This window comes from Colossoma macropomum, unplaced genomic scaffold, assembly GCF_904425465.1.
Source record: "Colossoma macropomum unplaced genomic scaffold, Colossoma_macropomum, whole genome shotgun sequence".
NCBI lineage: Eukaryota > Metazoa > Chordata > Actinopteri > Characiformes > Serrasalmidae > Colossoma > Colossoma macropomum.
Genome location: NW_023494809.1, coordinates 17826930 through 17843619, shown reverse-complemented (window position 1 = coordinate 17843619; position 16690 = coordinate 17826930). Strand labels below are relative to the sequence as shown.

Below are 16690 nucleotides of genomic sequence, written 5' to 3'. Positions count from 1 at the left end.
CCCTGATAATAGCGCTGTTTTCTTTAGTTCATGTGAAAATGAATACAGATGTCCGTTAGGACGTGGTCTGTTCTTCGTGTGTGCTGGTTAAGTCCTCCTCTGTCTTTCTCCACTAAACTGGACATCTCTGTAGTGTTTTTCCTGCTGGAGCTGCTGTTTTTTGATTGGTGAATCTTTTACATTTGACTGTGCGTCGGTCGTATTGGTTTCTGAGCTGATTCGGTCATAATTTATTTATTTCCTCTCAAGGTTTCTTCCTCTTGCACTTAGGGAGTTTTTCCTTGCCACTGTCGCCCCTGGCTTGCTCATGGGGGCTTGGACCGGGATTTTTCTGTAAAGCTGCTTTGTGACAACATCTGTTGTAAAAAGCACTATATAAATAAACTTTGCTTGCTTGCTCTGTAATGTTATTAAAATTAAAGTAGCGATGTAAAAGTATTTCATCAAAAATAAACTCAAGTAAAAGTACTATGATTTAATTCTACTCAAAAAAGTACCGGAAAACTGTAGCTACTCAATTACAGTAACGAGAGTAAATGTAATTTGTTACTTACACCTCTGTGTATACCTATGTATATATACACCTTTTTACTACTTACTGTAAACAATATATGACAAGTACTAGTGTTACTGTTTCCAAATACTAAAGTGAAATATGTAAACTAAGAATATCTCTGTCACTCTTTCACACTCTCACTATAAAGAGAAGTTTCTTCAAATTCTTAAACTAGCTGGTTTGTCAGCTAGGTTAGCTAGCTAGCTAACGGCAGCGTTAGACCAACCCCTTTTCTTTGCCTCATGTAAAAACCCAAAGTTAGCTAGGTTAACCTAGCTAACTAACAAGCAACCCAGTGAAGTCCTGAAAGCCAGCTATACTAACCATAATTTGCCACAAATCCATATTGTAGGCGGGTATATTTACTCTGTATATAGTTACCGTTTCATTCTGTATATCATAGATACTGAATATGTTCAATGTTTATTGTAGCTCGTGAGCTTTCAGCCGAAATCCTGACTTCACGTTCAACCTTTGCCGACCTGCCTCAGTTTGCAGTGAGTAAAATCAGAGACCCTCCCCCAGGTCTGATATGATTGGCTTACAACTTACGAGGTCTGATATGATTGGCTTACAACTTACGAGGTCTGATATGATTGGCTTACAATTTACGAGGTCTGATATGATTGGCCATGTTCCACTTTTCACGTTACTTTTCATGTTAATCTCCGGTAGCACAGCAGAGGCAGCGCTGCATTAGAGCCACAGCAGCGCCTCCACCAGGTCGCGCCCTGCTATGTATTGTACATTTGGAGATGCACAGCTGAGTAATGAATACTGAATGAGAATAAACTATAGATTATTTGAACAAGTCATGTACATTTATTTGGGAAGGTGGAGGAGGAAGGGGGCTAAATAACATTCTGGCCTAGCGACAAACCTGGGATAAACTGCTGTGGTCTAAATGAGTGGATATTTATAAATGCGCAGGTTTTTGTGACATGAATTCAAAACGTTTTCGGAGTGAGCTGTATGGTTTGAAACTGTAACAGTGTTTACTACGTCAGACTTTTCCATTTAAAACAAAATACCAAGGAAATTGCGTTTTCCGTGATATGGACCCTTTAAAAATAAACAATGGCATTCTGCAAAAACCAGTGTCTGTAGGCGCTGATGTAATAACACATTATGTCATTAGGCTGGGTCTTTTATTTCCACAGTGATATATGACCGTGGATCTTGAAAAGGTTTTAAGCGTTTTACGTTGCCCGCCGACTGGAACAGACACATTAGCGTGTAATTACCTATATTAATATTTCAGTTTCAGGACATGGACACTAGGGGTGTAGTGTTAGTATGTGTGGATGAGTGAGTTCAGTAAAGCTTCAGGGCGGTAGAGGAGTAAAGATCCTCAGCTAAGCTGGGCACCTGAGCTGGGTGGAAAATGGTAAGTTTTTACATTTTAAACCTTTCTTGTTGACTTGTCAGCCAAACCACCATAATGTGAATAATGTTGTCCAACTGGCCGGGTACAGATATTTTGGAAATATAGAGCTGTTTTGAGTAGCTAGCTTAGCTAATAGCTCTGACGCATTGAATAGGAAGCCATTTTAGCTACATCATCACTTACCTGTTAGCTTAGCTTATCTAACCTACCTTCATTTTTATTGTATGCTGTCTAATCCGTTTCTACATCTAGAGACTACACGACTGTACGTCTTTAGCCTTGTTTGTGATACCTGGGATCATATACTTTATAACTCTGCTAGATTTGTTATATATTTTCCTCTCGACGACGTTATCCATTCAGCTAGCTTAGCTTAGTATATCTACCCCATAATAACGTCGTTAGCCTCATCTAGCTAGCTAACTGTGCTAACCAGTGTGTCGCCGTTGAGGTTTAAACCTTATCCTGAACTGACTGTTTTATGTAAGTATTTACTATCTAACCTACGGTTTTAGATAACAACATAGTTGTAAACTTTAGTTAATATAGTTAGAAAGTCTGAGCTGGCTAATGTCAGCCAGGCTAACGTTATGTATGAATTAGCTGAACAAGCAGAGCTAACGTTAAAGTGTACGTTTGACTGGACAGTTTCACCAAAACCATAATATGATATAAAAAGAGTAGATAAACGAGGAATCAGCTTGTGTTAAAAGTTTGTCCTGGATGTTGCTACGGTGCCACACTTCAAATCCTAACACACGTAGGTTAGTTATCTGAGTTTTCATGCTGTAGCTGAAATTGATCCCTTTTTGGCTTTAAGTGCTGAATACTAGAGGATGGATAATTTCAGTGTTGTGGCTGATCTGGACAGAGAACACTTTTAAGAACTTTATTACTGCTTCAGCCATTTAGTTAATGTGCTCTGAGGAAAATTGTGCAGCCTATAAAGAGGAACCTGAATGTGGGTATTTCCAGTTACCTGAATGGAGGTTACTGAATATTTTAGTTCAGTTCTGACATCATGGAATTGATTACTCAGAGAGATAAATCATAATTCTGGACTAGTGTGAAGTCAGTGTAGATTTTTAGTTGAAAACCACAATTTTAGTCTATGACTAGGTTAGAATCAGTGGTCATAAGTCTCTGGTTTGCTGTTGAATGTCATTCTGACCAGATGCAGCTGAGACTAACCTAAATGTTCACTATGGGCCAATTTCCCAGACCTGGATTAAGCCTAGACTAACCAGCACTGCATGTCCAAACAGCCCAGACGGCCCTTCTTATTAGTGAACTCAGCCACTTTAAGGGTATGTTTACATTTGTAGTTCAGCTTTCTTGGTCTGGACCAAAGCCGAAGGTGATGTGTTGCTGCACTTTTAGTTCTAGTTTGCTTAGCGTTCATGCTGGTATGTTTGATTTTACAAAACGATTGGGCAGTTATTAGTTATTTGGCCAAAATAACTAGGATTAAACCCAGTGAACACTCTAAACCTTATGTTGTCTGGCATAACTAAGGTTATGGATTTCATGTATCATATGTGTTATGTATGTCTTGTTTTGCATTCCATAGCAGTAAGCCACGAATGGTGGTGCATTTTCATCAGTACAGTATATGGCTTCACGTTAATACATAATATCATTGATGTATATGGTTTTGTTACATGTTTTGTTGATTTTAATGGAACATAAATTAACACATCTTTTACAGGGAACAAACTTAATTTAAATCTGAAAATTTTCTGCTAATTCTACTGCACAGGTTTTACTTATTTGCAGAGATTAATGTATTGGTAAAAAATAAAACATAACATAAAAAATGCCATAACTATTGTATGGGCTACTTTTTATTTTTCCCCCAGTATGTTAAATTCAGCAAATAAACAGGTAATTGTTTTCGTTAGAGGATGTGTTAATGTATTTTCACTTCGAAAATCAACAAAGCTTAATTTGTCCTGGGGTCCCCAAACTTTTGCACACAACATATAATTACCAATTCAGAGCTCATGAAGAGATGATCAGACATATCCACAAGTGAAAATGGTGCCAGAATTTTGTCTATTGCAGATGGCAAAGAAGGTCTGCAAAGAGGAGAGGGCTGAATATGTGTTTGGAGCACATGAATGTCCGGTTTGCGCACATATTTCAAAGGAAACCACACCAAAGTTCCATACTTATCTGGTGTATGCCAGGGTTCAAATAGCAGAGTTCTCACTTGTTCTATTGAACCACACAGAGCAATCGCACCAGGGTTTGTTTAAATATAACCAACCTGCCAAGGTGGAGCAACCGCACATGAGCCTAAGGTCACTAAGCATTAGTTAGAGGGGTATAAAGCCCCCAAGCATTAAGCCATGGAGCAGTGAAACTGCGTTCTCTGGAGTGATGGAGCTCCATTAAAATACCTTTGGGATGAGTTGAAGTGATCAGATCATTCAACATCAGTACCTGACCTCACTAATGATCTTTTGGACGAATGCAATCAAATTGTTACCACAGTGTTCCAACATCTGGTGTAAGGTCATCCCAGAAGAGTAGCAGGAGAGGCAAACTTCAGTCTGTTTTTTATTTGAAAGTAGGATGCCTTTTTATTGAAATGCAGAATGTTTTCCTGCTCTCTTCCTGAAGGAAATTGAGATTTTTGGCTTTTTAGGTTAGATGTAAAAGAGACTTTCTGCCTGGTTTCCATTATTTAATTGAAAAAGTGTGGTGGGGAAAAAGAATGTAAAAGTGGCCTCAGGTGACCTGTGATGTAAAAGATTTTGCTGAATATGTGTCAGAATCTGTTTAGATGTAAGATAGCATAGGTTGAAACATGATTTATCACAAAACCAGCTACAAATTAAAGTTACACTCAGCCTGATTTCAAATGCCTGATTAGAATCTTAACACATGCCTGAATTTCATTGCGCTGTTCATCATTTTCATGAGTGATTATTGCCATATTGTGTTCATGAAAGCAGTGCTGAAATCAGTTTAAAACAAAACAGCAAAAATAAATAAATGAAGGCTGCTGAACAATTAAAATAATGAATGGTTTATTATTAATCATTATTTTGTGTAGTTGATTTGTGATTATTCGCGTTCGTCTTAGGTGCTCAAACGTGACCCCAAAGAGTGCAATGACCAAAAAGCAGTGCGTTTTGTTATAGTTATGAGTGGACCAAAAATGTTTTATCAGCATTTATTACCTTTGGTAGTTCAGTAACATTATTTTCATTGTGTGAATGCAGAACCTGAACATGAAAATCATTTCTAGTTTCCAGTTTCTAGTTTTCATCACTGACATCCAGGGAGTAAAAGTGGCTGCATGTTCCACTTTGCTGTTGCTTTTGTTAGTTTGCTGCTGGTTGATGTATCCATAGTTCTTCTGCGAATACTGCCCAGCGCAGTCTGCTGAAGGTACTGATGGTATCGCTTAAATCACAGATTCTATCAGAGCAACATACAACACACTGAGGTCCTGTTCACACTTGGCATTAACGTGCATTCTGGGTGATCCGATCATAAGTGGACAGTGCTAAGTACAAGTGCGAACAGGGTACAATGCGTCTTGGAGACACATTATGATCCGAACACTCAATACACCTGCAGAGGTGGTCAAGGACGCATATGACCGCTTAACCTTTACAGTGTGAATGCTAAAGTGTCTTGTTGAGTCTTCGACAGCAGCGAAGGACCACCTTAATCAGCACCAACATTCCAGCGGAGACAACTTAGCTTAATTTTTGCCTCCTCTGCTGTTTGTTTAGATGTCATGTTGGCAGTTCATGTGGTCTAAATGTTTGTAACAGCCCTTTCATTTACACGAACACGTACGTTTTTGTCTGACAACAAACGCAGCAAGAGACTGACGTGGTAAATGTGGGTGGTACCCTTCCTCCTGAAATCTAGTCACTGGAGGAGCATTCAAGACACACGGAGATGCAAGGTGTGAACGGCTACGCCTCTCGCTGTGCCCTTTTTATCAGATCACTCAGGACGCATGCTAATACTAAGTGTAAACACGGCCTAAGTGGCATGATTCTTTTGCCTTAACTTACTAAATGTCAGAAACAACAAAATGCTCTTATGCATATTGTGTATCATAAAAATGTCTTCAAGTATTATGTCATGTTTTTTTCCCATATGGCCCACCCCAGTAATTGTTAGTATTATATTATGAACACTCCAGAATTGAACCAGTTGAATCACGACTGTTTTTACATTCCTGTTATTAAGCATTTTTGTCTAAACTGAAGCACAGGCCTGTATTTCCAGGTTGAAAGTAATCAGGATCTGGAGGAATCAGCACTAGGCCAAAAAGTCTGCCACACAGCAGGTGATGGATTAGATTGGCAGGTACACAACTGACCTGATTCTCTCCTTAGACCTGTTTGTGTTTGTATGAGGATTAAAAGTCAGTGTCCTCTGAAAGCTGTGTGGCAGACAGTGACCCGTCGCCTCCGATCTGTGTCACTGTAAGACTGACTGACCTCAGGACTGTGACGCTGTTAGAGCCTGTTTGATGGCACTGATTTAGGGGCTGTTAGGGGCTCTCCTTATTCTTATTCTCGGTTGACTAAGATTCCATGGATCTATGGACGATGTTGCAGAAAAATAAAAATAATAATTCTTGAAAGAATTTGCATAGGAGGTTTTATGAAGGGATAAAATGCACCAGTGAAACAGTAGTGGCACTAAACTGAACTGAAACCTTTTCACCGAATCAATTTAAAAAAGCCTGAAAAACTAGGGCAGGTCCGGTGGACGATACAACAAAAATATATCACAGTACTTAAAGACATTTTCACAATTAACAATATGCGTAACAATTTTTTGACAGATGCAGTGCACTAGTAGTGATGCATTTAAAAACTGCCATCAAAAACTCAATATTTTACATATTATACTACATCCAGTTAAACAGGACTAATATTGTTCTCTTTATAATATAACACAAAGTTGGTCAGTGTTCTTTAAGTGTTGATGATGTCTACAATATGCTCACATCATAGTAACAATAAAACATTGTCATGTTGCCCACCCCTAATGGAAGCCTGAATTTGAGTATTCATTTGTTGGAATCTGCTTCTCTATTTAGCAAGTATTTAGAAGCTTTGTACTTTTTTAAACCACAAAAACTGTAGCCTAATCTACAATACATTTCACCAGCAAAGACCTTTAGGATCCTTTTCCGATTGCCACAGCCTTCGGCTACACTTTTCACAGATGGAAAACAGATGATGAGTGAAGCTAATGTTGACTGAAACATTGATTAAAATGGAAGCATACTGGATATATGTTGAACTGCTGTAGTGAACACATTGAAAAGTGTGGTTATTTATTAATCATGTTATTGTTTTTAAGGGTGTTGTTTTAATTTTGGTATTAAATACCAAAAAGTATTTGAAGCCTGTGAATTTATTTGCCAAACTGAACTATTTAAAGGGCCACACATAATAGGTGAATGTTATAGCTACATGTTACAGTGCAGTTTATACAGTTACTGTGCAATTCTTGTTGTAGTTAATTGGTCTAAATCTGTCTTTTTAGGATGTGATTGTTGAGGGTTACAGAAATCCTGATGATACTCATCATATACTCAGAAAAGTGTGTCATGATGTATTTTAGCACAATACGTGCTCACCTGTATTTTATTAGCCTTTGTCTTCAGGGTTCAGTTCATTCATGCAGGTTACTATCACCAGCTTGTGACCTTATTACAGTTACTGCCAGCTGTCTGTAAACAAGTAAGCCAGGGCGGTGTGGATGTTATTAATAGTAACACCGTAATGCGGCCAGTCACGTACCGCAGAGACAAAACTCTGGCCACGCTCTTTTACTGATATACACAGGACTGACATGCCTGAAGTACAAACACTCACTGTTTCGTATGGCCAGTATGTGATCAGTCAAATGTATGGGTAAAATAAATCAAGACTTTTTTTTATTCATTATATTATTGTTTTTAATTTTTATTGCTGGTCACAATTCTTTTGAAAAGGCTGTTGTTGAACCTCAGTGAGCTCTCAGTCTCCTTCTCCTTTACTCATTCTCTTCATTTGATGCAGATCCTAACGTTCAAAATAAATACACAAATTCACCAAATCAGTAAAAAAAAACTGTAGTAAGCCTGATACAGTTTTTACATGATGGCCTGATTGCAATTATTTGAGCTCACCACAGTTATTTTCCCCAGTTATTAGCTTTTACAATGAGATGTTTACATCAACAAGCAGAGAATTGTAGCACTGGCCAGAGTGCTCGAATATTTGTACATTTTGTTGGTATTCGTGTCCTTATTTAGTATTCGGAAACAACTTCTTTTGTCAATGCTTTAGACTCCACCAGAATTATAATACAAGTGCATACAATGAACTTACTGTTACATATTGTGGTTTTTGAACTACATCAAAACACCCACACGTGCCATCCGTGGCCGGGAGTCCAAGAGAGTGCACTTAGCCTTGCTCTCTCTGGGTGGGAAGGATGGCCACCCCCCCCCATCACCCCCCCATCACCCCCCCATCACCCAGCACGTTGATGTAACAGAACTGGCGGTTGCGGCTTACCCTCCAGGCGTGTTCAGCTGTCCAGTGACGTTGCGTTAGCAGCAGTTCAAAAAGATGTGTTGCTGCTTCACGGGTCACGGAGGAAGCCTGTGCTAACTTTCGCCCTTTTAGCGCTGGTAGTATCATGTGACTGGGGGAGTCCTAACTAGTGGGTGGAATTAGATACATCTAAATGGGATGTAGAAAAAATTGTGGGGGGATGAAACATACTTTAAAAAATTACATTGTTGGTTAGAGGCCTCATTTGCATATTGCCAGTATCAGTATTGCCAATGCAAGTATCACAATAATGATTACATTTTTGGCATTACTGTCCTCTAACAGTAATAAGGCTGTTTAATTTCTGTAGGTTTTTGCTAGTCACAGTTCTCTTGAAAAGTTGCAGGCTGTTGTTTAACCTCAGTGTGTTTTTCTTTAAAGGTTACCTGGTGAAGTTCTCTGACACTGCTGATCTGCCAAGACAACCTCAGAACGTGTGAAGTGTGTGAAGTCAGCTTTACCTTATTTTCCCATCTGAACCTTCCTGAACTGTGCACTATGGAGTGTTTGTGAAACGCCAGTATTTTTGGAGCAGACCAGAAAGGAGGGATTTATCTGAAGAAAGAAGGCCAGCAAAGAGACGATGTCGTCCAACAGGACCCAAAATCCCCATGGGCTCAAACAGATCGGGCTGGACCAGATTTGGGACGACCTGCGAGCGGGCATTCAGCAGGTTTATACGCGCCAGAGCATGGCCAAGTCTCGATACATGGAACTCTACACGTATCTTTATCATGAGTACTGATTCTCTGAGTGGGGATAAGGACTTCTACATAACTGGGCCAGGGTGAAGGTTTTATTCATTTACTATTAGTGCCATAATCGTTGATAATACAGAGTAGACATAAACATAGCACCAAAGTGCATAAGATGTCTGTATTGTCAGCGAGTTCAAACTCCATAATCTGACCAGCAGTTGGTTGAAATTTTGTCATCTTAAACCTTTTGGTGGTCAAAAGTTTGAGGCCTTCTTTTGAAATTTTACAACTTTTTAAAAATTGATTATTGTTTAATTAAAAATAACTGTAGAGGTTGTAGAAGCTGGTGCAACTTTGTGCTGATCCTTTGGGTATATTCTGCTTCAGGTTCATTAGAGTATCTTGATGTGAAGAGCAGGTTTTGCCTAATTAATGATTTGGCAGTTTTCTTTTAATTGTTGTTAAGAAGTCGTTTTGGCCCAAAATTGGTTGAAACACCTGAAAGGTTTGGGGGGATAAAATGTATGGTCTTTAGCTTTATTCCTAATGCAGGGCTTATGATGAGTAGTTCAGTTGTGCAGTGATTTTTCAAAGAGAAATGGCAAGATGTAAACAGTTTTTGCAAACATTATTGCAAATTGACAAAGAGAATATGTTTTTATTGAAAAGTGTTTTGAAAAGCTGCACTGTAAAAAGTGGTTTCAGTTCAGCCTAAAAATATTACTTCATTTGGTAACAAGCAGTTGAACTAGTTCTGTTCAACTCAAAAAAAAAAAATACTTTGAATGAAAAAATTGTTTATTCAAAGTATTTATCTAGTTTGGATAAAACTAGTTAATTTACTTGTTACCGCGTAAAGTCATTTTTTTAGGTTGAACTGACAAACTATTTTTTACAGTGTAAAAGCTTTCGGTGGATACTGCTTAAACAGGTCAAAGCAGGAAGGGCCTGCAAGGTGTTTGAGTGCCACAGACTTGGTGTGCATGTGGATTTAGCATAACGCTCATAGCCCACACTAACAGTAGAATACTGTTTTGAATTGCCTGGAAGCAGCTGTTCATGAACAAACAATTAACCTGTATAGTTTCATATTGAATCCTGCACATGTTTGTCTGCTTAGTTTTTGCACAGCTATATATTAAGTGGATGTGAACTCATTTTACTTTACTTTAAAGTAGGCCACACGAACCAGACTCCTCTCGGCCCACGTTAAACCCACAGGCTCTTCAGAACAGGGTGTCTCAGAAATGAAATCATGAGTTATAAGGGCTCTCCATCATAACTCTCCCTTCTGGGTCACGATTACAGTTTTGCATTACACCCACTCCTGTTCCGCGTCAGGCTACAGCCCATAATAATGTTAGGTTATTTCTGAAGCACAGATATCAGCACTCGGAAGATCTAGATAGATGCATTCTCTGTCTTTTATGCATTCGTAGTGGGCCAATCACTATTGTTTGTTATGTCAAATAATGTACTGATTATGTTGGTGGATAATTGAGTAAACTAAAACTTTAAAAATATAACAGTAACAAACTATAGTAACAAAGCATTAAGAAAACATTAAACAGTGTGGCAAATACTGCATATGCAGACAAATGCAAACGTTTAGGTCCCTGTGGTATGTTCAGTTTTGTTTTTTTTGTTTTTTTTTGTGTAAGTGGGGGGTGTCTTTTTTTTGTCTACAACAGGGGTGTCAAACTCAGCCACTAAAAAATCTCAGGAAATCCATGGGCCAGAGAACGCTTATGTTTTTATTCATTTTTAATGAACGTTTCATTGTGACCTGAACTGGCCACTGTTTATTCAAAATACACCAAAGTGTCAACAGCAAAATATAGGCACTTGTAGTAAATCTTAAAATATTACATGAATACTTGAAATATTCGAAACTTAAATGTGCCCAGGAGCTCAGTCTTTTAAACCTACTTATTTGCTTGAACTATACACCTGGCTTTGTTGCAGCAAGTTCATTCATTCTTGGGGCTCAATTTCTGAGCTGCTGAACTAACATAAGGTGTTTATGTTGGTTGAAATGCAGCTAGTGTGTTGATATGACTGGTATGGAATTGTGTGGAATTTAGGTGAAACCGCTGTCCTATAGATTGCTTTTGGGCTAGGACAGTTGCACATTACGTTGCAGTACATGCTGGGAACTTGTGCAGTGCATTGTGAAATGGGCTAATATTAATAGAAAAGTAAAATACTTTTGTGGGCTGGATAGGATTGCGTTTTGGGCCTGATCTGGCCCGCATGCCTTGTGTTTGACACAACAGGAAACACGTACATTTAATGTTTAATTACTGTTTATTTGCTGAATATAATATATTAGGGGAACATAAAACGTGGCCTGTGCAAAAGTTATGGCACATTTTAGATGTTATGTTTATTTTTTTTCCCTAATATGTGAAACTCAGTAGATAAAAAGAAATTGCGCTCTGAAATAAGCTGGAAAAAGGCCACATTTAAGTGCCCTGTAGAGGATGCCTTAATTATTGCCTTAAATAATTTCATTGTTATTATCTACCTAGAAAATCAACAAAACATATCATTTCATCGGGAGTGGACAAACAATTTTTTATACGTCTGTATTTTTGTACATGTATTGTGTCCGGATAAATACATCTCGGTTTTGCTGTTGCAACACTTTTTTCGTGACTGTCACATGTGCCAGATCAGAGTACAAATAGGTGTGACTCTTAGAAGAGTCACAAAAACAGTTCTGGTAATCGCTGTACATGTGATTTTGCGCCATATAGGCTGTTACACAATGCCTGTCATATTGACAGTGAAATTGCTTGCAGTGAAGTTTTCAAGGGAAACACCACTGATGTCCTGTTTGGTTCTCTGGATATGAACAGAACAAGAATAGTCCAGTCTCGTCCATCAGAGCCTAAAGAATCCACAGAAAATTCATAGAAAGAAATTCCATGAGTGCCACAGTGCTTTGCTGTAACCTCAGAAACCCTCCCAGATGACGTTTTGACGCGTAAAAGGAAATGTGTACTGGCATCACAGGTTCTACCACTGAGACAAATACAAAGGCAACAGGATAGAAGCATCCAAAGCCACTCTAGGTGGGGCTCTGTAAAACCAGGTCACTGCTTCCTGTGCTTTTCTTGTTGTTTAATGCCAGGTTACATCACTAGAAGTCTGATTTACAGATAATGAAGTGGCATGTTTCCTAACTTAGCCAATGTTGGCATGTTTTATTCATTTCATGTGGGGATGCTCTCCTCGTCACAAAGGCACAAAATTACTGTGACCACCCAGTAGAATTATAATACCGCACAAAATAGATGCTGGTCCAATTCAACTTGCAATGTTTTGTACTTTTAAAATGTTATACTATTATTTTAATTATAATAATTGTTATTTTTCTGCAACTCTAAACTACACAGAACTTTGTCAGTGCCTGATGCTATTACCCTATTATATAGGCTGCTATTACCTTCTAATAAAACAAACTCCAAAAATCACAACCCCTAGAATTTATAATGGATTTATAAAAGCCCATAAAAGCATACCGTCAGACCACTTTAGACTGTGCCTAGATGCCCTAGGTTTAAAATTGCAAGAGCTGGGATTTTGATTATAGCCCACATTATCAACAACGTTGTCTGTAAGTTTTACGTGGAAAAAACTAACCTAATAACATGGAGCTTGTGACCTGCCTGTAGATGAACAAGACCAGTGGGTTTTAACCTGTGTGCCACGGCCCCCCAGTGGGCTGTGGTGGTACTCCTTGAGGGATGTTTTTAATAATGACTTATTTATGTATTTATTTATTTAAACTGGCAAACTTTGTTGCTGTATATAGACTTTTAAACAAACTATATAATTCAGATATGACAGATATTGTTGTGATGATTATTTGCAAAAATAAAACATCAAAAATAATACTTAGGTTGAGCTCAGTGATTGGCCTGGAAAAATGCATGACTGATGTAACCGCCATAGCTTGCTAGATATGTTTATATATTCACTGCAAGTCAGTGTAAAATGTTTGTCTTTTTGATCATATGAAATTCATCTAGCATGGATAAATGAGAAATTTTAGATTTTTTTTTAATAGAGATATGATACATTGATTGTTTATATTTGCTTGCTGGCAGTAGATTGCACCTTCAAGACAGAAAAAGTGGATGTGCCAGTCTTCTTGCTGAAAATAACAGGCCTGGACGTTAACTTATTAAAAAAATAATAACAATCGAAGTTGAAATCAGTCATAATGTTGGTAAGAAAAATTGCAATTAGATATTTTTCCCAAATCGTTGCGTGACAGGCCTACTGCCAGTGCCAAGATGCAGTTTCAGTTAAATAATAAATTAATTGCACAGTCCTACTTCAAAGCCAATGCATGGTCTGTTATTTGTTGAAATGCAGAGCCATAGCTGTGTGAAGCTGTTCTGAGGCAGGAAAAGGATACCTTAAGGACACCGAAACCTCCTCTGTCCTGAAAATCATGAAGGCCATTCTTTTTTCTTTATTTTGTCTGGCTGGGTGTCTTTGATTTGTGGACTGAGTGAATCTGAGGTTATAATGAAATAATCATCATCGCTTGGATAACGGATTTCAAATGAAAGCTTTCTGTGTCCATAGAAGAATGTTAAATCGTTCACAATTGGTGTAACTCCTCATGCATTTGAGATTAAGGCCTCAGCTTATGAGTTGAGCTGAGAAGCAAGACCAAATCCTCGGGCAGGATTTATTTAATGCTATAACAATGTTGCAGTGAAATATTAGAGAGAGTCTGAAAGAGTCACTGTCGTAGTGAGTCAGGACAGAGTCTGTTTTAAGTTGTTTATAAGTTGTGTCTCCTTAAAAACATCTGTTTATTCAGATGTCACTGATATCTAGAGCTGAATCAATACACACGGTTTCAGGTTCAATGTGATTTTTGATTCTGAGGTCAGTGTTCAATTTGATTTTCAATATTTTATGTGTTTAAAATGTCTTGATTTCACAGAGCTCTGATTAAGCTGTGCTGTGCAAAATATCCAGTCAAAATGGTCATTAAGTACAATTTATTGATTTTTCAATCTCAAGAAAAAAACAGAAAACATATGTTTAGCAGAAAATCTCACAGATGCCTCAAGCTAAATGTAACATGACTTTTTTCAGTGTTTAGTGTGTCCACTTTTATTACAGCTTCCATTCTTTTCAGGAATACATTTTCCACACACCCAAAGTTCAGTCTTAGAAGTTGGTTTACAATAAATCAGCAATAGTTTAACCTTTTAAATACACTGTTCTGAATGTTAATTTTTTCATTTTTTTGTTAGTAGCTGTACTGATCGTTTCAAGATAAAATTTTATGTTCTGTCTTCTCTGTGCCCTCCTTAACCCACCATTTCAGACATGTTTATAATTATTGTACCAGTGTACATCAGTCCAACCAGGCAAGGGGCGCTGGCGTACCCCCATCTAAACCCTCCAAAAAGTCCCCCACTCCAGGCGGAGCTCAGTTTGTTGGGCTGGAACTCTACAAGAGACTGAAGGAATTTCTGAAGAACTACTTAACAAATCTTCTTAAGGTAATTCTCAATTGCAAAGCCATGTTTTGTCTCATTAAGTTAACCTGAAAACCTTCATATGGGCTTTTATATTGAATGCTGTGGATGTTTGTTATTTAGTCTGATTTGTTATTTATTTGTCTGAGTTGTTAGCCTTCATTTTTATAATTTGCTCTTATAAATATTAGTTACCAAGTAATACATTTAAAGTAATGCAAAAACTGCCTGCTCATTTTTTTTTCTCTTTGTGATGCCACAGATACCTTTTGAATTTACATATATCCATTATAACATTGAAGTTATCAGAAGTGCTTCAATCTGGACTGCTTTATTTTGAATGAAGCACAATACAGGGCAGCCAATCGGAAATTTATTGGTCTTAAAGGCACAATAACAAGAACAGCCTGTTTAATTCTAAGGGATAAAGAGAGGCTGGAAAACAGTATGTAAAAAGGAATTATCACTATGTTTTCTAGATGAAACATAAATACATAATTTTTGTACAAAAATGTGATTGGGGAGAAAAATACAATGCCGTAAATGGAGGATTTGGGCCATTTAATCTGCCAATACTGAAGCGATTCTGATATTATTGTGCCTTCCTATTAATAATAAAGGGAAAAAACATTGATGGTGTACAAGTGGTGGTGTATTGTTTTTGACATAATGTTTAGTATGGATGTATGCGGTTTGAGCATATTTCTTTTATCTAATATTTACTTTTCTTTTTGGCCATATCTTGTCCTAGTAGTGATGTGTGCTGACCGTAGTTGTCCTGTGCTTCATGCTCTCACATCTCATTTTTTGTATGTCTGTGGCAGGATGGTGAGGATTTGATGGACGAAAGTGTTCTGAAGTTCTACACACAGCAGTGGGAGGATTACCGCTTCTCCAGTAAAGTATTAAACGGCATCTGCGCCTACCTCAACAGACACTGGGTGCGCCGGGAGTGCGATGAAGGACGAAAAGGAATTTATGAGATCTATTCGGTAAGAGATGAAATTAGCACGATTGACTGTTCACTAAAGGCTGGCGCACGCCAGTCTAGAAGAGCAGTGCTGCGTCACGTAGCAGATTGGACAAAGCACAGATATTGCACATAACATCGCAATGAGTACCAACAGTCACAGATATCAAATCAAATCAATTCATTTTATTGTCAAATTACATTTACGTGTGAAGTTGAGTGAAAATCTAAGGTGCTAAGAAAGGGTGTCGTAATGCACATGCTAATATTCTTTTTTTTTTCTATACGGAGACCGCGAGACAATGCACACTGTGAACGATTTGCTGCGAGATGATACATAAGAGACCCACATTTTCATATGCACCATATCCTATCGCAAAATATGTAGATATAAAGTATTTAGGATATCCCCATTACTATAACCAGATGTGATGTGCGCATTGCAGAACAATATGGTATTGTGTCTTACAAAATATGTGAATGAATGGATATACTAGATACACATTCACAGCCATTGTGAGCAACTCTTACTCTGTCCAATTTCTCTGGTACATTTCACATCAAACTACTCTGAATAAGTTTGCTAAGCACTGAAATTTTGAAAAATCTGTGGAATTCCTTTTTCTGTTGTCCCTTTTTGTAACAAAGGCAGTCAGTGACTTTTATTGTTTTTTCAGCTTGCCTTGGTCACATGGAGAGAGTGTTTATTCAGACCTCTAAACAAACAGGTAGGGCATAATTGCATTTAACTTTAATTAATTATTGATGTTGCAGTGTGATATTCTATACTATGCCTTATTCTGCATTTAAAGTCCAAAGTTTTCACTGTTCCTCCATCTGATCCATGTGTAGGTCACAAATGCTGTATTGAAACTCATTGAACGAGAAAGAAACGGGGAAACTATCAACACCAGACTGATCAGTGGAGTCGTACAGTCCTATGGTGGGTTCCTGTCAACTTTTCATGAATACTTTC

General features: G+C 38.0%; 1 protein-coding gene across 1 annotated transcript in view; it reads left to right on the top strand.

Annotated features, from left to right (window-relative positions):
• The first annotated feature begins 1831 nt into the window (after positions 1–1831).
• cul1b (cullin 1b) overlaps positions 1832–16690 on the top strand; it is a 30394-nt gene continuing 15535 nt past the window's right edge. Inside the window, exons 1-6 of the mRNA XM_036558207.1 lie at positions 1832–1943; positions 8915–9256; positions 14591–14768; positions 15569–15736; positions 16392–16442; positions 16567–16657. Coding sequence (XP_036414100.1) covers positions 9117–9256; positions 14591–14768; positions 15569–15736; positions 16392–16442; positions 16567–16657 — 628 coding nt within the window. The 5' untranslated portion in view covers positions 1832–1943; positions 8915–9116. The remainder of the gene's footprint in view (positions 1944–8914; positions 9257–14590; positions 14769–15568; positions 15737–16391; positions 16443–16566; positions 16658–16690) is intronic.